The 25,197-nt window shown below is 37.3% G+C and overlaps 1 protein-coding gene across 1 annotated transcript in view; it reads left to right on the top strand.

Annotated features, from left to right (window-relative positions):
• The window catches only part of b4galnt3b (beta-1,4-N-acetyl-galactosaminyl transferase 3b), a 25,942-nt gene extending 1,151 nt beyond the window's left edge, over positions 1 to 24,791 (top strand). The window contains exons 2-20 of the mRNA XM_008412421.2: positions 6,283 to 6,332; positions 6,460 to 6,543; positions 8,948 to 9,043; positions 9,767 to 9,857; positions 9,947 to 10,047; positions 10,137 to 10,204; positions 14,755 to 14,833; positions 14,947 to 15,013; positions 15,186 to 15,320; positions 15,449 to 15,558; positions 17,209 to 17,309; positions 18,261 to 18,328; positions 18,417 to 19,356; positions 19,822 to 20,081; positions 20,967 to 21,120; positions 21,219 to 21,291; positions 21,384 to 21,537; positions 23,001 to 23,127; positions 23,678 to 24,791. Coding sequence (XP_008410643.1) covers positions 6,283 to 6,332; positions 6,460 to 6,543; positions 8,948 to 9,043; positions 9,767 to 9,857; positions 9,947 to 10,047; positions 10,137 to 10,204; positions 14,755 to 14,833; positions 14,947 to 15,013; positions 15,186 to 15,320; positions 15,449 to 15,558; positions 17,209 to 17,309; positions 18,261 to 18,328; positions 18,417 to 19,356; positions 19,822 to 20,081; positions 20,967 to 21,120; positions 21,219 to 21,291; positions 21,384 to 21,537; positions 23,001 to 23,127; positions 23,678 to 23,789 — 2,870 coding nt within the window. The 3' untranslated portion in view covers positions 23,790 to 24,791. The remainder of the gene's footprint in view (positions 1 to 6,282; positions 6,333 to 6,459; positions 6,544 to 8,947; positions 9,044 to 9,766; positions 9,858 to 9,946; positions 10,048 to 10,136; positions 10,205 to 14,754; positions 14,834 to 14,946; positions 15,014 to 15,185; positions 15,321 to 15,448; positions 15,559 to 17,208; positions 17,310 to 18,260; positions 18,329 to 18,416; positions 19,357 to 19,821; positions 20,082 to 20,966; positions 21,121 to 21,218; positions 21,292 to 21,383; positions 21,538 to 23,000; positions 23,128 to 23,677) is intronic.
• Positions 24,792 to 25,197: the final 406 nt, after the last annotated feature.

Below are 25,197 nucleotides of genomic sequence, written 5' to 3'. Positions count from 1 at the left end.
ATACACACATACATACATATTGTTAGAGCTGATAAAGTACGTAAGGTTGGATTGGAAATGCACCTTCCAGTACAACGTCTCTAATTAACATAGTTGGAGCCATCCTACCAAAGCTGGTAGAGATACACCCCCCAATATTTACAGCTGAAATGCTGAAATATACTATTGATTGAGAGGGGCTGAGTACAAATGTATGCCACGCTTTTCAGATTTTCATTTGTAAAAAATAGTGTTTAAAAACCACATATCATTTTCCTTCCACTTTACTACTTGGCAGTAATTTGTGTTGGTCCGTTATGTAAAGTATGTGAAAAATCTCAAATGGTCCAGGTATTTCTTGGTACACATCGAACGACAGGATTGATTAAAAAATAAAACATAACAAAGCAAATGTTCACAGTTAAAGAAATCTTGAAGGGTTTTATTAAGATTAAAGCTTATAGATTTTGTGAGTTTGCTGATCAATGTCAAAATCTGTTTCCACATAACGTCAAATGGAGTAAGTTTCCTTTACCCAAATAGTACTTGCTGCAACTCAGACCTGTCATTGTGTTTATTGGAAACCAGAGCCTAAGGCAGATGAAACAACAGTATTACAAAGATGTGGATGCTTTTGTTCTTTTATGGACAGTAAGGAGGGGTTAGGCAAACGGTGGGGTCAGAAGGTCAGTCGAAGCTCAGAATGCCTCTCTCAAACCACACATCCTGTGCACACTGCTTTATTTTCACCTCATGTCAAAACGTTCCGTCTCGCTGTCGCACTCAGCAAACTGACTTGAGGATGTGGCTGTGGCTGCCGAGTGGATGCAGATGAAAACAGCCAGAGTTTTCAATCTGACGTCTCCCCACAATAAAAGAAACAGAAACGCACGATGCTCATGCTTTCAACAACACGTCAGCGTATGAAATGGGGTTTGTCGGGCTGCACATACATTATACTCCTGAACAGAAACATGATTCTCTGATGGGGAAATGTGATGGAAATTGTTGTGATTTGGCTTGAGCTGAATCATCTGCTATGCGGACTGTGTTGGTGCTTATCTTTAATGCTTCAAAATGAAGGCCAGGCAGATATTGGTTTTGTGGAGTGTGAAGTTATAACTCCAGTTAAGTTATCAAAATTAGACAAAGCCTCTTTTTAGTTTGAGGTGTGATTCATTTAGAATTTAACAAGTTGATAGCAGTTTATAATCATTTATTTATCTACCCATCCACCTTCAAAACCATCATTTGTTCCTTGTATTGACATTTCCAATTACAATCTTTGCTTCTGTTTTATTGGGCAGGTGGAATGCAAACACATATTTTGGTTAAGCTTGGCCTTACGATGAAACAGAGCAGACACCTCATTGTTTCTAAAATACACAGTAAATAAATTATATGGCAAGTCGATTTATAGGTATTTATTTGATGACATTAAAATAACAGCAACTAGTTGTTTGTTTGGGATTGACAACGTCAACTAGGTGTCTGAGGTACTTATTAAATTAATTTAGTTCTGACTATAATCTTTGACCATGAGATATATATACTGACTGTGACCTTCTTAATTAAGTCAGTGTTTTATTGTTGTTCTTAAGAATACGTGGTTTTAAACACTTTTTTTTTTTTTTTTTTTTTTTACGAGCAAAAATCTGAAAAGTGTGGCATGCATTTGTACTTAAGCCCCTCTGAGTCTATAGTAGAAACAATGGTAAAAGCTAATGGGGTCTTGTATGAAAGCATGGGAAAAGAGCTTCTTCCCACAGGGAGCTTTACCCAGACATGGGATAAGGGTGTGTTCCACTGGAAGGAGAGCTCTGGGTGGACTTTGACCTCACTGGAGGGACTATAACTGCCTTCTTGGCTGAGATTCTCAGGCCAAAAGGGCTATGTAGTATTAATACGTCTATTGTTTGCTTGAAATGGAGCATATTGTGTGTGGAGACAAAGACTTGGTTTTACTTCTTCATTAAGTCGTAGTATTTCCTTGTTGTTAGACGGTCTTTTGTTCTTAGGATAAAACCAAAATTAGTATCTGCTTTTAATTGTAATTGTATTTGAAGTGAATCAGATTAACAGTTGTTGGCTCTGTCAGTACGTTTGGCTGCGGATAATCCGTCGCTTGGAATTAGAATGATTGAGATGGTAACATATATGTCACCAATCAAATGATGACAAATGGTGCACATTGTAGTAAGTAATAGTTATTTTCTCTACAAATGTTTTAAAGTCAGAATAAACTTCTTTCCAATGGCCCTGGATTTTCAGAGCTAATGATATTACTTCAGCTTGACTTTTGGTAACAGGTTTCTTCATTCCAGGAACCCCAATATGACCTTCAAAATCAAATTAAACATCAATCCTAAAATTTAAAACCAAAATATCACATAATTTACAGCCATTTCTAAAAAAAAAAAAAATCCATAGAGACGGCTTCCAAGCTGAAAAATGACCTTGGAATGTAAACTTCTAAATAGTGCTGGAAAATAAATCAATAGGTGTGTGATCAATATCAATAGAAAATGCTTCCAATAAATGTTCAATAATTTTAAAGAACTCCGTTACAGAACTGTATATAGCCTTCTGAGGGATGTAGGCAGAAAAAAGCTGCAGAGCTTCTCATGGCTAGCTAAGCAAGGCTGGTGTTATCAACTAGCTATGTGGTAGGTTATCAATAACCTGCTGAGTAACTTGTGCAGTAACAGTTTCAAGTTTCACTTGAAAATAAACAACATGGAGTGAAACGAGAAAATGAGTACAACAGCTTCATAGGAAATTGAGCATAAAACAGAAAAGGTCACGCCACTATTTTTGTATTATTTCAGCTATTTAAAACAAAAAACTAATCAATAATTATCAATATTGGCTGATATAAAAAGACTTATGTTGTGATATGTTATTCAGCCATAGCTTCTGACTGACAGTCACTTATACTTAACATGCAAAAGAGTCTCTTCGCTGCATGACAAAAGATAAAAAGATTAAGCTTATTTTATTACAGAGCTTGTTTGGAAACTAAATTAGGCAACACTTCAAGCGGCTTTCAGTCCTGCTTTTTCAGAAGCTAAATGCACGAGTGTAACATAAAGGCAACTACTTTACATAAATCTGTCATAAAATTCAAATAAAAATGTCTTTAAAGCTCCCCTATTAGAAAATAGAGGCTGCATTGCTGTTTTTGTTTCCCCTGTGCAGCAGGGCAATCACATGTTCATCACCTCTACCCCAGAGAACAAACCGATGCAGATTGGCACCACTGGTCGCTACGGGATCACACACATGCTCGGGGTTTAAGATACGACTCTTTAAGGAATAGTTTGTTTTTCCCTCATGTGGGTCACACTGGCTCTTAGTACAGATAAGTTAACAGTGTTGAAGTTAATAAAGTCCTGATAAGGAAACTAGTTGGAAAATATGTGGTAAGCATTCCAGTTAATATTTTTTCATTTATGTTTTAATAAACAGGGAAGGTCATTATGAAGGTTATGCAAAAAAAAACAAAAAAAAAACGCACAAGTCTTTGAAGTGTATTTGTATTTGAAGTGAATCAGATTAACAGTTGTTGGCTCTGTCGGTACGTTTGGTGTCATCTATCATTTTGGTATTTGCAGTTTCCTTGGAGAATATTTTGACATTGAGTGTCTGTATTTTGTAATATTCTGCAGACTGAARGAAAAATGTAAACTGCATAGCTTACAGTTTAAGAATAAAAGCAGCATCGCTGGGAAAAATACAAATTGATGATGCAGATTTAGAGGTTTTAGTAAAAGATCGGTGAAACCTTACGGGTTCAAAAGTAAATGAACATGTGGCAATGAAGTAAAAATAAAAAAAAATTGTTTAATATCAGTTGCGGTCAGCTCATCTTTATCAGCTCATCTTCAAGTTATTCTTCAGTATCTTCTCACTTCTAACCTTTAGTTCTGATATGTGTTTGTTTTTAAAGCCACTCTGTGCATGATGTTTTGATTGATGTTGCTTTTCTGCCTTAAAGGTATTCTGAAATACCATATAGCTAATTTCACTGGCAGTTAGTCAAACTTTTGAACAAGATTTAACATGTTTGACAGAAAATGTGAAATTCTTTTAGGTATATGTCTCTTAGTTAACTTAAACTTCCTTTAATTAACTGCTCTGTTTTAAATATGTGCTAATTTAGTCAAGTGGCTACTTTTACTTAGTAATTTCTTTATCTGCAAAGCACAACAGACATCTTTATATGAATGCCATGTTCTCGCATCTTTCTTATTTTGAAGAGTGGAATTTAGTAAGGTTCTCTGTGTTGCATCATATCTATATCCCCAGGAAACAGGCAGGTATTTATGTAAAACCAGTGGCACATGTTTGTGCTCCACTCTGTAGATTATAGAGGAGCAGATCAAGGTTTGTTGAGTTCCATTTGCTCTGCAACATATGGATAGTGAAATAGTTAATCAACTCAATTATAAACCAGATAAAAAATGTATTAAAAAGCCTCCATTATATTGATTCTACAGAAATTTGATGTACTGCTAATTGTGACACAGGCAGTTTGGCAAAAGGATATCTCACTATAATTGTTCTTATAGTTTCTTATAGTAATAATAATAATACATTTATTTTAAGGCTTTTTATGCATCTTTACCGTGTGTTTCTGTAACCACTTGTTCTGTTCTTAAGGCTTAGCGGGGATTTGCCTCTTGTGGTTAATTCTTTGACGCTGTGGGTATGATCATTAACCAGCAAATGTGCACACCTTCATCACAGCTCAGTAGACTCTAGTTTTGTTTTGTTTTTTTTGGGGGGGGGGGTTTCAACGCAGAGAATTTTCCACCAGGCTTGTCTAACATAGGTATARCCTGTTTCCCCTCTAAAATAAGAGATKGAATACACCTTCCCATAAATATTGCTGAGTCAGCAGCAGCTCAATTATCTGGCTTATGCACATGATCTTATTTTGATTATGAATAATGTGCAGCACCCTCCACATTTGTTGGCTCCCCGAATAAAGGATATAGGAAAAATAGGAAAAGTGAAATCCCTCTCAATATACGATTATGACTTATGCTATTTATATTTATAGGGTTAATAATAATGTTGTTTCCCATTGAAATGTATGGGGACAGCTTTAAATTAATTCATACATGTAATCCTAATTACTATGGATGCAACCCCTGAATTTGAACACAACAAGGTTAGCTGACTGACTAATGCTGGCATAATGAATAATGTCAACTTCATTATTACAAAAATACATTAAACCTCTGATGGGGAACTGTGACAAATGACTCATTGTATAATAAATATGCATCGTGTAAATTTGATGTGACTCTGAGCCGCCCTTCAAAATGAGTCATTTCTGCCTTTACTAAGGCAGCAATGACAACATGAAGACAGCCACTTGACTAAACCAACCAGCATCTGCAGTCAGAGCAATAATTGGGAAGCTAAGTGTGTTTACCTTCCACCACCACACTCAGTGAAAAAATATCACAAAGTTCATTGCTGTGGAATTGCAGACATTGCTGCAATGAAAGATACGATTTTCCAGAGATGTTAACAAACGAGATTGAGATGTTTAAGATCTAGGGTTTTCAATATATGTGTCCAGAATAAATATGAATCGAAAACCTTTCACAGAGATAAATACAACACCGCATCTCAAAAGCCTTTTGACTTTGACTAAATGTTTAACAGGAACTTACATTTTACAGCTATAAAAAGTTCATTATGTAAAAAAAAACATCACTGTTTATGAATCAGATTTAGGTCAGTATATGTCTACATGAAAATACTTCTCTTTTTCTTAACCAACCCTCCAGGGTTACCCATGATGTCACAACTGGCCTCCACATTTCAAGGGTGTGTATTTGGAGAGCTCCACCCTAGTGGTAATGACAGACCTTCACAGGGACTTCAATCCCAGCTCACTCTCTGTTACCACAGTCATAAAAATCCACACAGTGAGGGCCTATTTTGAAAAACCACTCTATAATTTCAGAAAACATGGAAGAGGTCAGTGGGGACAACTCTTTGCGTCGAACTTGCCAAAAGCACCAAACACGTTTGCAAAGTTTAGGGCTGAAATGATTGACATTGAAATGTCCTCAGCTGAAAATATGAACACAGGGAGACTCGCTCAAGACTCCATTGTAGACTTAATATGAAAAAAGTGAATGTAAAAAGTGTAAAACGGACTGCAAATCAACAACTACTTTAAGTATTAAGCTTGCCGTTTGTGATTGTTCCAGGGATATATGAATATTTTTTGTATTTTTGAGCATGCATTTCTGATAATCAAGTTTTCCTACTTTTCTTCAGGTGCAAATCCCATCAGCAGCAACTGGATGAGAGCCGTGCTAAATCAAAAGGTAAGTGGAGTTAATAAAAAAAAAAAGAATTTCCATAAATAAAGGTGATGCAAGACTGTGTGTTTATGCAAAGAGGCGAATGGAAGAAAACAAACTAATGCAAAATATGGCTCATCGTGTTTTCTAGGTGAGAGAAGATGGTCGACCAGACTGGGTGGAGGATCCAGACTCTTGGAGGTCCAGCTTCACTCCACAAGCATGGAAACCAGAGGTGTGTGTGTGTGTGTGTGTGTGTGTGTGCGTGTGTGTGTGTGTGTGCGTGTGTGTGTGTGTGTGTGTGTGTGTGTGTGTGTGCGTGTGTGTGTGCGAACGTCTGGGGGCTGCTTGCATGCTGCAAAGTTCCAGCTCACCTCTTTTGAACTCTAAATCACCTGCCCGGACTTGCCCACTTTACTCCCAGCTCATTGCATTTCCATGTTTACAGGGTCGTTCCTGCAACAGTCTGCAGGAGCTTCCACTGCTTTGTGTTATCATGCTTATCAGATTTCCCCTATTTTAAGCAGGACTGAGCTTCAGCCAGCTGCTTCACCTCATGTTTCATGTCAGAAGAGAGCTGTCTGGCCTTACTTGCCAACATAACCACGGTTTATAGTAATAGTTCCTGTTTGCTATGTTTTCCCATGTGGTTGGTTGTCTTTTTTTTTTTTTTACCCTTCTTGTGTTCTGCCAATTTGTTATTCTCTGCAACCCGTTTTCTTTCATTTTGATACACAAACTAAAAGGCCACTTTAAGCGAAAAGCCAGATTTGAAAGTTTGACTCGGTGATGATGCAAATGTCTTAATTTGCAAAAGATAAGAAAATGTTTTTAATTTTATATGTATCACAAGTTTTAAACATCAGTGAAGAATTTGGGATGGGTTTATCCTTCACAAAAGAACTTTTGGATTTAAAAATGCGTGAAAAGTTAAAAAATTAAAATATATCCATCCAACTGAGAATATCTTGTGTTCATACAATTAGGTATGAAAGTCAGCAAAATATAGCTTTTGCTTTGTTTTGTTTTTTTTTTCTGAATTTGCAGCATCATTCACATTTTAAGGCTTTAATTCCTACGAACATGGTATTGAAAGGCAAAGCATATATAAATATATTAGACATTGTCAGATTTGTATGGAAAGGGTATCTGTTTTTTGCATTCAGTTGTATGACCACTTTGTTGTCGTTTGTTCTGTTGACATCCTGACACCAACTGATTAAGTGACAAATACTGTGCGAGTCTGAAGTAATCACTGTTTAGAGTTCCTTCAGTGCTTAAATGCAATGACAACAAAGGAACCTTTCCCTAGGTTGTAAATCGCTGGTGCTATAAAATATATCAACAGGAGAACCTTTGTTTGAGCTTTAAGCAGGATATGTATTTAGGAACATCAACAGTGTGAATGTATTCACAGCAAATATGGCCTTAAAGGGCTGATAAGTTGTGGATTAAAGCTGCTGCTTGAATTAATGTTTTAGCAGAGTTAAACCCTCTTCGATAACATTGTATTTGTAATTGTTGTGGCTATATATGTATTTTCCAAGCTTTTATCCTAATGAAGCTCGCAGTGGAGCCTAACCCTGAACCATTTCATCACAGCTGTCTCAAACAATAGTGCACGTATGACCCATTCTATACATTATCTGTATTTTACGTCATTTCTACTAAACATGCCTTGCTATGAATCGGAGCATGTTAGCCTGTTTACCGTAGGTGATTATTGCAAACCCTGCTTGTTAAAAAGTTCCATAAAACAGCAAGTTTGATAGCAGTCAATGTAGCAGAGCTTGTTGTGAGACCAGAACAGTAGAGTTTACAGGTTACTGATTAGAAGTATGGCTGTAACAGAGTCATAGCTGGCAAACCTTTAATGCTGAACATCATCTGTCAATGAATAAACTCCTTGGACACTGAGTGAATAGTTTCCTTTGACCCTTAAAATATGTGACCAAAAACAATCTGCATCAATAATATTTGCTGAGTTTGAGGCCTGAACCTCACACCAACCTTTATCTGAATATGTTGGTGGCAGCAAACTGCTCGTCATGACCACTAATAAAACCGGATTAACCACACACTGTATTTGGCCCTCAGTCCCGGTGTTCTGTTCCTGTTGTGTGATCGGCACGCACACAGATCAGATAACACGGACCCTTCCTTCGGCAGATGTCGCAGAGGTGTATGTTTACAGGACATCTGGGGCCTCAACTGGCAACCAGCAGCTCCATTGTGGGCATATAGTATCTTACTGTGTACTCGCTTTGAATTGAAACTTAGAAAAGAGTTTTTCTAAATGCCTCAATTTACTTTCTATTATATTACCCGACTTTGCAAGAAGACGTCTTGTTCAACGTACCTTTTATTTACTGACATAGCTTTCCCACACATAATAATAGATTGCTCACATCCTGTTACTAATAATTTGGTTTGGCTTACCCATTGAATAATACTTGTGTATATACGGAAAGGGGTGTGTTGAGATCCACCCCCATTGTGCTGTCGAGCTCCGTCTGAGGAAGTGCGTATTTGTTGGGTTTTAGTTTAAATACTGTGGCCAGATGGTGATGTGTCCTGCTCCTGCAAACACAATGCTCTGTTTATATCACTGCCCCCCACTCTCTCCTCTCGCCCTGCAGTTTAAGGGACAGGCCAATCTGCATGTGTTTGAGGATTGGTGCGGCACCTCTACCGCAGACCTGCACAAGAACCTGCACTACCCCCTGTATCCACATGTGAGTCGAGCTGTTATCGCTTAATCTCGTTCAGTAATTTGTCATGTATGACACTTGAAAATGCCAGTGAAACTTCCCAAACATGTTTGTCCTTTTAGACGTGTAACAAGTGAGTATGTGTTGTCAATAAACACATGAGCAACATTTCCTGTTGCCTTTCTCTCTGTCCTCAAGCATGCGCTAAACAAAAATCCAGAGTTACTGCTCAGGTGCCTTCTAAAACTATTGATACCTCAGTACTTTGAACAGTGTTTTTCCTTTTTTCAGACGGTCTCCTCATAGAATGTCTGTACCAGAGTTAAACTATAGAACATGTTTTTGTTCCCTTATTTTTTATTATGCAACTCATTGTGCTTTTTTAGCTTTATGTCCCATAAACGTATAGCTAGATAAGATGTGTTTATTTTTTTCTTTTCTTTTAAAGTCATATGTATAAATGTATTTCTTTACTCTAAAATTTGGAATTACACATAAAATCTTTTTTTTTTAGCTATAGAACTTTTTTTTTTGTCTGGATCATTTTAAAAGATGCCAAGACGACTCTACGTGCTTTTTCAGTATGTTTATGTGGGTCAGAGGAGAGTCCTGAGCAGAGCAAACATACTCATGTTTTCCATCAGGGGCGCATTCTGCATCTACATGCAAAGTCCTCCTGATTCTGGTCTACTCCTCCAACTTTGAGCCAACAACAAGTCTGATTTACTATTCCATTTCTTTTATTAGACCAGGACCATAGTCCAGAAACTTGCTGTTTCTCCTCAGTGGACCAACTATGGACTCAGGATATTTGGATATTTACATCCATACACAGATGGTACAGCCTTTACGTTAACATTTTGCTCCTTCCTTTTACAACCCATGCAGGCATACTAACAATGCCCTTCATTTTTCCTCCTCTGTCAGGAGACTTTGTGTTTGCAGTGAGCTCTGATGACAACTCTGAGTTTTGGCTCAGTACGGATCAATCCCCGCTTAATGTCCAGTTGCTGGCGTGGGTCGGAAAGGTATGGATGTTTGAGGCCTCCTGGTTTTAAAGTTTCTTTTCGTCACAGCAATCCCAGTGACATCTGTTTGCACACAACTTTTTATCCAGACCGGCACGGAGTGGACGGCCCCGGGGGAGTTTGAGAAATATGCCAGTCAGACCTCCAGACCAGTTCGGTGCGTCAAAAATACAGTTTATGCTCTGAACGATGACTCATCCAAACAAACAAAGGCTGGATTTCTTTCACTTGCATTTCAGACTCACTGGTTCCACTGGTTTTATTTCCACACCTGACTTAGCTCCACCCCATAAGTTTCTTTTGCAGCACTGTGATTTTATTTTTATTTTGCTCGTCTATTTAAGTTTTTTTTATGTCCGAACAATTTATTCTGTATGAAATAATTTTAATATAATCTAAAGATCTCTGCAAAGTTCATCATTCACACTCTTTGTATTGGTATAATTACTTAATAGGTTTAATCAAATTTATGTTACAGTCAGTAAATGACTCTAATGTATCAGTAAGAAAAGAAATGAATCAATAGTTTACCAGATTAAATCAATATGATTGACACTTCAAGCAAAATAAGAATAAGCATCTCATCCCTACTGATCAGTAAACTCAAATCAATGACACATAACCTCTCATTGTATGTTATGAAAAATATAAATACAAACAATTATTAAATTTAATTCCTAGCAATTTTAGCGAATGTCATCACTGGGCACTTTGACATTATTCAAATTAAGATTAAAATATTTATATAATCTAATTAATTGAAAGGAATTACTGCCAAACACTCTCCAGTTCAAGCGAAAGATTAAAAACTCTCTGTTCTGGACAGTTGAATTGAGAATATTACAAAATGTGAAATGCTTTTTGTCAAAAGGTGTGCAACAATGGTGACTTATTAGGTTGACTTCAACGCGAGGCAAAGTAAAGTAACCCCTTTTAAAAGTTTTTCTCCTTTTGGACAAGCAATTCAGTTCCTTTTCTTTGCTGTTATTGAGTCATTTCTGTGATTTTAAGACCTGGTAATATTAAAATAGGAAGAACTGACCTGAAAAAGTCTCCACTCAAATCACTACATGCCAGTTTATTCTTCTTGGACCCTTGAGTTTTACCTGATATAAGCTTATTATATATATATAAAAAAAAACATTTGCAAATTTGTCTTTCACTTTCTTCTAACTAAAACCTTATCTCTTGAAACGCAATCAGAAAGCTACATCTGTGTCATTTAATGTGCTAAATTGAACCAGAAGACTGTGGTATTAGTTTGGACCCTTCTTCCATTTTTATCAGAACTTCACAGGTGTGTTCTGAACAGATTTTATTTATAACATCCTCTCTGCCCTGTCGAATGATCAGTCAATTCATAAGCTGTCCCCAGATAAACTACTTGGAACCTCTGACACCGGTGCATAGCTTATCAGATGGCATTTGTTGCAAACAAAAAAAAGCCTTAAAAGCTGAACTGCAAAGCTCAATATTCATTTAACTGAGGTCACTGAAAGTATTTCCTCATCTCTTCATGTGTGCAACCAAAATTTAGCATTACTGTTACCTAGACTTGCTGACAGGGAAGTTCACTGGAACCATATCTGTGTAGGTGCAGTGTGTCAGTGCAGGAAATGCACAATCTAAACCAGTTTGGTGAGTTGACACAAAAACTTTGAGAACATAAGTCAACAATAACYGCACAATCATCCACACTGTTAACCAAACTCAAAATGAGTGGTGGTACTCCAAATCTGTGGCTAACAAAACCTTTTTAGACTAATAATATTATTTTCTTTTTGTAGCAAAAGTAGTAGTAGTAGTGTCTGTTATAATTCACCCTAAATTTTTACTAAGTGCATTTTCTCAAAGTGCCAAGTGCACAAAACTGTCAGACAGGAAGTATTTTTTTATGTTGTTGTAGAACAATTCAGAACAAGTAAAAATAAAGTCAGTGTTGAGAATATTAGTACCAGGAATGTAATGGCTTCAGGTGGCTTTGAGAATAGAGTTTAAGATTTTTGTGGATTGCTTTTCAAGAAATGCACGGTTTATCTCCCTTCTCACTTACAGAGATATGATTCATATTCACTTTTGTTCCCATAGTACAACTGAAACAGAAGTGTTATGGTGATGTCATGAGCTGAACCTTATTTTTTAATCTGCAGCATTTTTCACTGTATCCATGTTTTATCTTTAAATATAATTAGACCTGAACTGCACAAAAACGTTAATGAGTCAGGTGCTGTTTTAAGCTTTAAACAGTCCATCCATATTATGGCTACTGTGTGTGCCTGACAGAAGGCTTATAATTGACTTCCACAGTAAAGTTAACAGACAGTGTTGTCTTGAAAAATGGCCCCCCAACTTCTAAAGAAGGATCCAAGTATGTAATGGTCTCAAACTAGCGATGAGGAAGAGATGAATAAATGTTAAAGTAAAGACAAACGATACCCTTCAAATTAAAAGCCCTTGCAAATGTGGTTTTTACATGACCAGTGGATTTAATGCTGGTATTTAAAAAGTAATAATGCTGACTTTCAAAATAAAACTTAAAGGAAGCTCTTCAGAAATCTCAGTAGTTCAATGTGAAGATGGTGCAAGGTTCTACTTTTTTACTCTGGCTGTCAGACCTGAAAAAGAGTATTATCTTAGGCATTCAAAAGAACACCTACATATGCTTTTCAAAATAAAAGCCTCAGTACTTAATTGAGCAGATTATTGCAAAAGCTTCTATGCAAATGTTTCTACGCAACTAAAGCAACTAAAGCAACTAAACCTGAACTGAAAAAGGGATTGTGTTAGCCTGTTCAAAGGAAGCTTATTTAAACTTTCAAAAGCAAAGCCTAAATATTTCTTCATATTGCAAACATGAGTTAAACATTTTTAGAGAAACTAAAACCATCTTGAAAAGGTAAACTTTCAAAATGAAACTTGCGTACTTCATAGTTTGTTATTGTAAATAACTGTTCTTCAGTAATGAATGAAAAACGAAACCAGTGAGGAAAAGGGGATTATTTGCCTTTTGAATTAAATTAATTTAATTATCTTCAAAATAATCTCCAGCTCAAATTTAATTTAATAATCTAGATTCCTGAAAATATATTCTACATTAAAATGCTTCTAAGCTAGTTATGGAAGCAGCACTATTTGGCTTTTCAAAATAAGAGTGATTGAAACTTTTCAACATTCCTTGGTTTTCTGAGGTATAATTGGTAACGTATAGGTTTAAAGAAAATTTTTTATCAACCAGTAAGCCTTTTTTATATTGATGCAGTGGGCAGTATTACAAAAGAAGCATACCCTCAGCATACTTGATGTGGCCTAATCATACTATTGCCATAGAACTTAAGAGAAACCTGCAATTCAGGTTCTACATGTTTTACTTTGCATGGTAAAATGAAGAGGGGTTGCACAGTGGCGCAGTTGGTAGAGCTGTTGCCTTGCAGCACGAAGGTTCTGGGTTCGTTTCCCGGCCCCGGTCTCTCTGCCTGGAGTTTGCATGTTCTCCCTGTGCATGCGTGGGTTTTCTCCGGGTACTCCGGTTTCCTCCCACAGTCCAAAAACATGACTGTTAGGTTAATTGGCCTTTCCAAATTGCCCCTAGGTGTGCGTGGTTGTGTGTCCTGTGTGTCTCTGTGTTGCCCTGCGACAGACTGGCGACCTGTCCAGGGTGACCCCGCCTCTCGCCTGGAACGTTAGCTGGAGATGGGCACCAGCAACCCTCCCGACCCCACTGAGGGACAAGGGTGAAAGAAAATGGATGGATGGATGGTAAAATGAAGAATCGTTAGAAACAGACTGAGCAGGTGTGGCTTGTTGAGCAGGATTGACAAGAGAGGCTTTTCCATACTTCTGAGAAGTGTGGACCTGTGACTTAGGTTTATAAAATCTGGAGACGTTTGGCAATAATACAGTTTGAACCTGTCTGTAGGTTCAAACTGAACCTATCTGTACACCTAAGGTGTACATCTGTACACCTTATAACAACTGTCAAGCACGGTAGAAGAGGGATACGGATTCAGATTTCTTTCTCAAGCCGCAGGACCTGCACTGTTTGCAGTCGGAGTCAACCACTCTCTGTTTGACAACTGAACTTTGGCCAAAGTGGGTCATGCAGCAGCACAATGATCCCAAAACAGAATGGCAAAAATAATCAAGTGGATACAGTGGCCCAGTCAAAGTTAAGACCTCAGCATAATTAAAAAACTGTGATGCCACATGAAGAGAACTGTGCAAGAAACAAAAGAACTGAAGCAGTGTGAGCCAGAACTTCTCCACAATAACGAGAGAGACTCGTAGTCAGACAGAAACTACTTCAAGCTATTTCTGCTAACGATGGTTCTACAAGCTAATGAATCATGAGGTACTTATCTTTCCTTGTGATTGTAAAATATGATCTACACATGTTGCAGTAAGCTTCAAGAATAAAAATGGCTTAAAATAAAAAAATATTTATATATGGTGAAAAACCTGGTCTCAAATTATCATTTTAGATGAGTCGTTTGATTCATGCAGAAAAAAATGACACCTGTTAAGTCGGCTCCAAGAAGTCATCACAGAAATGGAGCGATAGATTTTAATCTGACCATAAAACTGTGGTCGCATTTTAGTAGAAAATGGATCTTGCAGCTCAAGTGTTAAGATAGACTCTCTCTCCAGGCAGTTTATGCTTTTATGATTTTTAATGCAAAACTCCTAAAAAGAATCCCAACTGTCTTACAGGCTTTCAGCTCAAAAGAGATACTTTTTTGAAGTTATTCACAAGCAAAATGACAGAGGGACTGACCATGTGGAGGTGGCTGTAAGTGCACCGCACTCAGATCAAGTGATGCTGTATTTTCCAAGAATCAAAAGCCTTTTTTTATGTTGATATCAAAGTAGAAAGTAATGCTGTTTTTTTTTTTTGTCTTTAAGTGGCAGCTATTGGACCGCAATTTCAGATTTACGGTTATTGAGTCGAAACACATCTCCCTTTATGTTGGTGAGTGCCTCAAGATGGTAGATGCATGAAAAGTCCATTCTAGCAGTGAATGCGTGCATCGTGAGTGGGGTTGAAAAATAACACCATTTACTTTAGATTTGCATGGTGGCTGAAAACTGCAAGTCATAGGAAACGTGACCCACTTCTCTCATTCAAACTCTTTGTCCTGCAGATGAGTCTGACTTGAGGATGAGCTATGTCACCCACATACCACAGACAGCTGCGAGTCATGAGCACACCTCCTCAAAGCAGCGCAGTGCTGCAGTAGACATGCTGAGGGAAGACCCGAGAGACACACTCTACAGAGGTGAGAGACGTCTCTAAATGGCTCCGTTTCCTGTCAACCGCGGATGCAAGCGTTGAGCAAGTTGTTTCCTCATACCATCAAAGCAAAACATGATCATGATTCAAATCTGCATGTTGTTTGTTTTGCAGTCCGTCTGATAAACAGCAAGTTCCTACAAGGCATTCTTCCTGACTGCACATATAACCCCACCTACACGATCAAAGACTTCCCTCTGCTCCGTTACCAAGGACTGCAGTTTGTATGTTTTCATGAAGTTTGTAGACGTTGTGTTTACCTTACACTGCCTGTAGAGCCTTCCCAACGTATTGATACCCTTTAAATATGTTTGCATTTTTTATGTCACAAGTACAAGTTTAATTTATTTTATTGGGCTTTTATGTGATGGAGTTGTGAAGAAGGAGGAAAGATATGCCTAGTTTTATCCCTAAAGAGGATGTAATTTCATTTTGGTACAGATTCACTGTTCAAGACATTATCCGAAAAAGGGAGATAATGGCACAGCTGTTGGCTTAACAGGACATGGCCATCTACCCTGAGCTCATAGACTGAGAAAGAAATAGTTAGAGAAGTAGCCAAAGGGCACACCGGAGATCTAGATCAAGAACAACTAGATTTTTGAAATAAAGACCTGAGAAATCCAATTTGAAGTTTGCCACAAAGTCCTGCAGGAGACACCAYGCTATGGTCAGATGCCRTGTGTCTGGGCAGGGCAAACTAACACTACACATCAACCTTATCACACAATCTATGTGATAAATGGAGGTGATAGCATCATGCTGTAGGAAAGCTTTTCCTCAACATTGACAGGGAGGCTGGTTCGAGCTAAGAGCGGATAATAAGCCCAGGAAAATACAGCTTTTGAAGAAAATGGTTAAGCAATGCACACAGAGTTAAACAGTTAAAAAAAAAGTACTTAAACATGTCACACCTCTTGAGCTGGAGCCACACTGCACTATGGGAAGATGACTGACTGGTGAAATTGTTATTGCAGTAGAATTGCCACAACAGACAAGCAACTCAGTCCAATAATAGGTGGACCGCAGGTTATGGATGTTAATGTACTTTTTAGTAGTCAGAGGCTGACAAAAGGAAGATGAAAAGCAGAAAAGCAAAATAAATCAAAAATAGTACAACCATCTGGTATCTGTTGAAGCAGCAATCACCCACAAAACTTTTTGACCCTGCATGATATTTGTAGGTCACCACAGATTGAACTCGGAATTTTTTTTTTTTTCTTTCGCTGCAAAATATTTTATTTAAACAGCCAACAATCGCAGCTGAATCCCTCTGAGAAAAACATGAAAGTGAGATGGATCTTTTAGCAGGCTTACTTTGCTGACACCCTGTGTTGGTCTTTCACATAAAATCTCACCACAATACATTAGAATTTGTGATTTGACATTGAAAAACTGTGAAAAGGTCCAAAGGGTTATTAATAATTTCTCARAAAACCTAATAGTTATTATTCACTTATTAAAATGGAAGAATATACAATAAAAATTTTGCATTTTGTGTGTAAAATTGGAAATGATGTTTTTTCACCCTCCACACTGGTTCAAGTAAATGTTTTCTCCCATAAGTTTTAACAACTCGTTTGAAGTTGAGATCAGATTGGTTCAGCAGTAATTTGATGTTTAAACTCTATTTTCTATAATAGCCCAACATATCTGCCTCAGTTTGACGATATTGTTTTTTTTTTTTTCTAATCTTACTCCAAGCCTAGTTCACATTCCTTCTGAAGTCTAATTGGCATCTAAAAATCCACAGTTTTTCCTTCCTGTTCTATCTTGGCTATCCAGCTTTGTTAGAACTCCATAGTTCCTGTTTTTGTGACTGTAAACGTGATATGCTTCAAGGCTTTATGCAGCAATTGTTTTTTATTCCATAGGTTCAGATGTCCTACATCTACCCGAACGACTACACCCGGCTCACACACATGGAGGGAGAAAACACCTGCTACTACCCAGGGAGCTCCTACCACAAGAAGATGTGAGACCCTTGTATAAAAATATCATGGCACAGGTGCATCTCAGTTAATCAGAATATCAGCAATTATCTTAATTATTTCAATAAGTGAAATCAAAAAGTTAAGCTTATAAAGATTCATTATGCTCAGAGTTTTATATGTCGAATTTATATTTCTTTTAATTTTGATGATTGTGGTGTAGCTCAAATAAAAACCCAAAATTCATTGCATTACACAGTATCTGCTGTCAATACTAATTAGTTGTGTTGATGGTAATTGCCTCATCAGTGCCGCATTGCATGGAGGTGATCAGTTTGTAATTGCAAAGTCCAGGTTGATTTTATAACAACCTTTAGTTTACCTCCATTGTTAAGTATATTGTCACTTATCTTCCTCTTGACAATAATCCATAGACTCTTATGTCAGCCAAAGTGACACCTTAGTCATTAAACCAGGCTTTGCTCCTTTTGACAGGTTCAGGACTAACTAAACAYGAKGAATATAACAGTGACTAACCTGTGTCCTCAGTATGTCCCTTTACTGGTTCTTAGTCTTCTGACTCTCGCCGAACTCTTCAACTCGTGAATGTCTCCCAAACTCTTGCATGGAGTTTTGTTCATGATCTTCTCAAGGCTGCAAGTATCCTCGACATTTGCACACCATCCAATAATATTCTTGAGAAACTTTAGTTGGCTTCTCATCAGCTGTAATCAGAAATAATCTTGAAATATAGAACACTGTGTGTGATGAATCTATATTTAATAATTTTCTGATGTATTGAGACACACCTGCTGCTGTGGATGTGCATGTTTCTACAGCAACATGCACATGTTGCTTTTATAACCAAATTTTTTTGTGGTTACAAAAAAAGTAAAACTGAGGATTCAGTCTATTTATAGTGCATCTCAATGTGACATTCAATCAACTCCAAAAGCAACCAATTCCTGTTTAGATGATTACTTTGTTTCCACCAGATATGGTTTCTCTAAATACATGAGATTTGACCGCCCATATATGCACAAGAAAGGAAATGGAGACAGAGGTATTTTATTTCTTATTTTTATTTAAATTTGCTTGCATAATCAGACATGTTCTTCTCAACTTCTGATCTTGCTTTTGGTGAATGCCAGATTTTGGTTTGCAGAATAAAACGTCGGTCCATGAGGAGGAGAAGGACGGCTTTGGCTATGATGCCAACCACAGTGAGAAGGAAACAACGGCTGACCAGATGAAGAACAATGTTTACCCAGACTACGGAGATGATTATGACGATTATGTGCAGAATCGCCGGCGCAAACTTTTCTCCTTTGCCACAAGAGGCGTTGATAATACACTGGGCAAATCTCCTGATGAAAGAGGACGCATAGAAGAATTTCAGAATAGAAAAGAAAAGGGTGTCATTCCACAACCTCAAAAGGAGCCAGGCAAAGCACCTAAAAAGGTATTCAAACAAGATCCGCATCAAAACAGGACGAAGTTTAAACAAGAAGGCTCAGTTAAAAAGGTAGAATTGAAAAAGACAAAGGTTATATCAGCAAAGAGACAGAAAGTCAAAGCCACCGTAAAACCAGAGCAAACTAATTCTTCAGCTCTTACTGGTAACGGGGAAATTAAAGCAAAGCAACAACTAGCCGTTCTGCCACAGAGACCCGACTCCAAACAGCATCAAAACCAGAGATATTCAAAAACAAACCATACTCAAATCCAGAAACTCAATAAGTCTCCAGTTGAAAGCCAGGACAGGCATGGAGCTGTGCCTCAAAAACCCACTGCGGCCAACAGGCAGAAGCTTCCAGAGACAGAAAAGGTTCTCCATCTGGACATCAACATGTGGGAGCAGCAAGGAGACAACATGTACCCTGATGAAGAGGACCTCACTCCGGCGCCAGTGTTCGATACTCAGGTCAACTGGAACCAGACCTTCCAGGTGAACCACCTGGACCTGCAGTCGCAGCGTTCCGACTGGATTGACCTTTCCTGCAACGTCTCCGGAAATCTGCTGCTGAACCCCAGTGACGCTCTGACTGTTGTTCATGCCTTCCTGGATCATCTTAACAAAAAGCAYAAGAGGTGAGCATTGGTTTGACTTTTTGTATGCATAATTCATACTTGCCAGCACTTCAAACAAGAAACTAAAGACTTTTTGTAGCCCAACTTCAAATGAGATGCATATTTAATTAATAAATTGTATATATCTGGTAACACTTTATTTGAAGGGGTGTGCATAAGACTGACATGACGCTGTCATAAACATGACATAACACCTGTCATGAACATGAAGAAGTCTTTATGAATGTTTATGACAGTTGTCATAAAGTGTCATTTGGTAAATAATGACACTCTTAATGCAAAGTTGCTCTAAAAGTTGCATTAAAAGTCAATTAAAAGTGCCAACTTTGCATGATTTTGTAAATAATGACAATTTAATGATTTAGCCTGAAATTCTCTCATAATTTTTCTGCATTATTTAAGATTTTGACTTTGAATTATTCAAAGTTTATTTAATCTACATATTGTCATTGACTGTGCACGCAGACGATTCACATTGGTTCGCGTGCTTAACGTTGTGAAGCGCGTGGACGGATACAGGGGCAGCCGCTACCTCCTGGAGCTGGARSTGAAGGATGCCAATGGCCAGCTGCTGCGTCTGACGCATTACGTCTACACTCTGTTTCGCCACAACCCGCAGCGCAACCAGAACTTTATCTTTGAGCGCTCACAACCTCAGCTGGTTTTGTGCAACCCGGTGGGGTTCCACTGGAATCCCGATGCCACTGTTCATTTCATAGTGCCTGGTAAACACATCTTCCTCTTATTCCAAAACTAATAGATAGCTGCGTTTTAGTGATGTGAGCTCATTTTGTGTTCACTTGTAAAAAACACAATGTTATTGGATATTACCGGTAATTGCCAATTGTAACACTTAGGCGAAAAACATCTTTTATTAAAGGCCACATATAAATGTTACATGCTTTATGTGGTTGGCATTGGGGTTGTAGCTCATTGTAGCTATTTACTTCCACRTCCAAATTTGACAAATATCCTTAAAAAAACAATAGTTAGTACAAGTCAGCTGAAAACATAAAAATAGATGAAAGTGACAACCTGGTAGCAATCAGGTTGACCATTTCTACGCCAGTGTGGACCAGTGTTATTTTAAAATAACATCTCATTGGTATCCTCATATTCAAGTTAGGGATTTAGCACTGGTAATGGTGTCAGCATTGTTTCTCTCAACAACTGTCACAAAGACATATTTTTTGGTATTAAAAAGTTAATTGAAGCTAAGTTACTTAGAAATTCTTTGTATTTTGATCTCTTTGAAAAACTAAGGTACAATCAAACTGCACCTGCACTCAAATACACCAAATACACTCTTTTTCACCTTAGAATACAAATAAATATATGGCTGATTTATTGTGCATTACAGAGCCCGTTATTTTAGTTGTCACATATTGTCAGTGATTATATGAGCAGGGCATGCATTTTATTGTCAAGAATTTCCTTTTGACATACCTGAAGAAGTCTAAGTTGATTGATGCATTCAGAGTTGGGAGTTCTTGTCTTATTTGGTTTACTGAAATATTGTTATGTGATGGTAATTTTGGTTGGTTTTCGTGCACATGCTGTATTTTCTTTCTTGAGACAACCATATAATTTTTGTYAATGTGATTTTCCAGTTAAAAACCAAGCCCGGTGGGTGCAGCAGCTGATTACAGATATGGAGGAAGTGTTCAGAGAAACCGGAGATTCAAATTTTAACCTGATCATCACTGACTACGGAAGCACAGACATGGACGTGGAACAGGTTCTGCAGAAATCCTCACTCCCCAGGTTTGTGCTTGTCTGTGTTGTTTAATTTTGTATTTGTCTCTTTCTTTGTGTGAAACCTGTTTTGTAACATGTGTACAATGTTAATGCTGGTTTAACAGGTACCAGTATGTGAAGCTGAGTGGGAACTTTGAGCGCTCGGCTGGTCTGCAAGCAGGAATCGATCTAATACACGTGAGAACTGCAACAGTACGATAAATGAAGCACAATGTTAAACGTCTTTATAGAATTATGATTGTAAGTTTCCTCTCGGATGTCTTTCTCAGGATGACCASAGCATCGTGTTTCTTTGTGATCTTCACATCCATTTCCCTTCTTCAATTGTTGACACAATCAGGAAGCATTGTGTGGAGGGATACATGGCTTTTGCTCCCATAGTCCTCAGACTGAACTGTGGCAGTACACCATCAGACGCCAGAGGTGAACACGCATACGTTAATTTTGTTTTTTAATGACTGTTCGCCTGCTCCGGTAGCTTTGGTACAGTGAGTTGGTTTACAGCTGTTCGAATGCTACATTGCTACAGATTGTAGACCTCGTACTAAAATTAACCCTAAATACGTAGCTCGAAAGAGASTATACATAACTGCACTTTCACAAAACTGTCAAGTGCAGTTGTCTTGACTCTGTAATGCATCAAATATAAATATAAATCTCTGAGCAGCTGTTCAAGATCTCAGTCACCGGCTGTGTCTCGTTTTATCTTTGCATTTTCACAAAATAATACTTGATATRCATCTGGAGTAAACACAAACAGCCAACATTCTGCAAATTCTGACACCCAGCATAGAATCCACTAACAAAACAATCTTCAGCTTGCTTATTGTCATCTAACAATTCAACGTAATCAGGACTTCATGAATTAAAATAGTCATAGTCTGTAATTATAGTGATTGTTTATCCTCTGTGTGTAAAGTTTGAAAATAACTGTTATCCTTACTGGACTGATGAAAAGACTAAGTTATCACAAAGATCATTGGATCCATTTTAAAATGCGTGAACATGTCAGAGAGGCCAACTGTTGAAATTTCTGCTTGAGTGGAAAAAGTCCCAGTATAATGAGAAGATTATCAATTCATGATCAATCACAACTAATCTGGTCAATTACATTTGAAGCAATAAGAATGGAATTTGTTTTTTTCTACACACATTTTACATTTTGCCATATATTGACTTATATTTAAACGGTGTGACATTTTGTTTTTCTCTTCTGAACACAGATTTTATCTAACTAGARGAACTAATAAGGAACAACAGCTATGTTTTAGGACCTAATACTAGCGACCTACATTTTAAACAGAATGTACTTTTATGTGTTTCATACAACTACATGGCTCAATGTAATGTTCATTGTATCCTGGTTAGTCCATTAAAACAAGACATGTCAATGTTTTTGATTAACAGAAACCAAGACTCTTTAGAGATGCTGCGGTTTTGCAGTTAATTGGGTCAGAACTTCCACTTGTCCTTGACTCAAATAGTTTGAGTGGTATAAAATTACATCTATCAATGCAGCACTTTTAGTGTTAGAAGTCAGAATTTATGTCTTTACATGTTGTCAGAGTGAATTAAAGGGCTGATTTAGATTTTCAGCAAAGAAATGTGCATTTCAGATTCAGCTACTTTTCAAAATCCTTTAGGTTTTTTGTTTTGTTTTGCAATGGGGCACATGAATCTTTTCTCTCTCTTTTCTCTTCATTTAGCCCTTAAAGTTTCTGTGTCTTTTCTCTCTTGTAAAATCTGCATGAAATGCATAGAGCATAAATAARTATAGTGTAAAATTATTAAATGAGTCATTGTAGATAATGATATAGGATACATAATGGTCTTTTCAGGAAAMCCAACAACCCATCCACTAATGAATGTAATTTTTGTTCATGCAGGTTACTGGGAAGTGAATGGTTTTGGTTTGCTGGGGATCTATAAATCTGACCTGGATGCCATTGGAGGAATGAACACSAGGGAGTTCAAAGAACGATGGGGAGGAGAAGACTGGGAGCTCCTCGACAGGTCTGTTTGTTACTCTCTCGGGATTCAATTTAGCTGGAATTTATTAAATTTTAAATACAGCATCGAGTATGCTTTGGCATGTTATTTGATTCATTGTCCTTGCTTTTTTTATTTCTTGTCTAGATAGTGTTTTTGCTGTCTGAACTAAGCAAAGAWTGGTAAAATTTTATGAGAAGATGGATGAAGTTTTCTAGAATCAAAATCATCTCTACTGGCTAAGTTTGTGTTCACAAACAAAGAACATGGCTTCAGCTTTACATTATCACAGATGCCACATAGATGTGTTATCTTTAGAGGAGATATATTAAAATTCAAAAGAATAACATTTACACATTATGTATATTATTATCTTTCTTTTGGTATATCACATAAAGTTCAGATAAATTACCTAGAAACCGTGGTTGTAACTTCTGAAAATGACAAAAACTTTTAAGTATGAGTTCTTTTAAAAGGTGCTGTGTGTAATAAACAAAAATATTTATCTCAGTTTGTGATATTTCTATTTACATAATAGTTTTAAAACTTTCCACAATGCTGCTCTCTGCTTTAGGATCCTCCAAGGTGGTCTGGAAGTGGAGAGGATCTATTTGAGGAACTTTTTCCACCACTATCACTCTAAACGAGGCATGTGGAACCGGAAGATGTCRGCGAGCCAAACGTGACCCCACCTCAACATYGCCATGTGCACAACTGTGGCAACCGAAGCACTTTAAACCTGGACCGCGCCTCCTGCCCCCAACTGTGTTAAACCTGCTGACTGTCAAAGGGACGTTAGATCGGTTCCTGAATTTGTTCACTCAGTCTGTCTGACAAATGTGGTGACGATGATGGAGCTTATTGTTACCCAGATGCTGCTGCTCAGAGTTTATTCACTGGATTTGCTCCTGACTTCAACTACTGCTGTAGCAAATGATGAATGGTACCGACTGCAAGTCCTCGGTGTTCACCGTGCTGCCTCCTGAAGTGCCRATCTGCATCACAGGCTGCAAGAAAATAAATCGTTCCAAAGATGAAGCTGAACTTAAATACACTCCAAAAATGTATGCAAGAACACACAAGTGTCCTTTTGTTTTTGGTTTTTTCAGCCTTGTGAAAAGTGTGAACTAGTAAAAAGGACGGAAAGAAAATCTTGTTTGGTTTGCGTATATCTTAAATACAACTGTTCTTTATTTTTATAAATGACAGATGTAATATTTATAAAATCAGTTTCTTGTTTAATTTTTGTTAAACATTTAGCTTTATTTTCAGGCTCARCCATATACCTCAGTTTGCTTATCAAGTGCCCTGTTTTTTTGGTGTCATCTATGTAGACTCCAATTAGCTGTGACTAATAGTTGTTTGCATAGACAAGTCCTTTATGTATTTAATTTCCAGGATTATTTTTATTTCATTCTTGAAATGTGGAAGTTTTGCTTTATGCAGTGCAGAAATAACTTGTATGTAAATTACAGGCTATTGTTCTGATCCTTGGTTGTAAAAGGATTTCTGATTACTATGTGGGCACTGTTCAGATAACATCTGAGAGACTACTTGGTTGAAGGACCAATATGTTTTTCTGAGCCTTAATTAATGCATATTAAGTATGGCTATGTTTAGCATGTGTGGACAGTCTATTGAAAAACATTTWAAAAAACAGCAGAATTAAAGTTATTTATATTCTTGGTGATAGTTGATTATCTTTTTTATTAATTATTCTGCTGTGTAATAATTTTTTTTTTGCAAACACAAATGGTACTAGAGCAGATTATTTAAAAATACCTAATATTATACAGGGTTTCTATACGATTTGTAAAAGTTTGGAATTTCATTTAGGTATTTTCAAGATTGAGTATGAAAAAGTCGCAAAATCTTTGTATTGCTTTGTGTTTTCTCCTTACCAACTTGAATTGTCAGCCAATTCATCTATTCATTCATCCATAAGGTTCCACATTTAGAGCCTGATGCAGAAAAAGTTCAGAAAAAGTTAAAAGATTGTTTGTATTTATTCAAAGACAGAACTCCTGAATTTGTTTCAGAATATATATGGGATTTTGGCACAGGAAAATAAATGGGAGCCCTGGGTAATGTGTA

Source organism: Poecilia reticulata, linkage group LG6 (assembly GCF_000633615.1).
Source record: "Poecilia reticulata strain Guanapo linkage group LG6, Guppy_female_1.0+MT, whole genome shotgun sequence".
NCBI lineage: Eukaryota > Metazoa > Chordata > Actinopteri > Cyprinodontiformes > Poeciliidae > Poecilia > Poecilia reticulata.
Note: the sequence above shows the minus strand (reverse complement) of the source record. Positions and strands in the feature narration are given on the sequence as shown.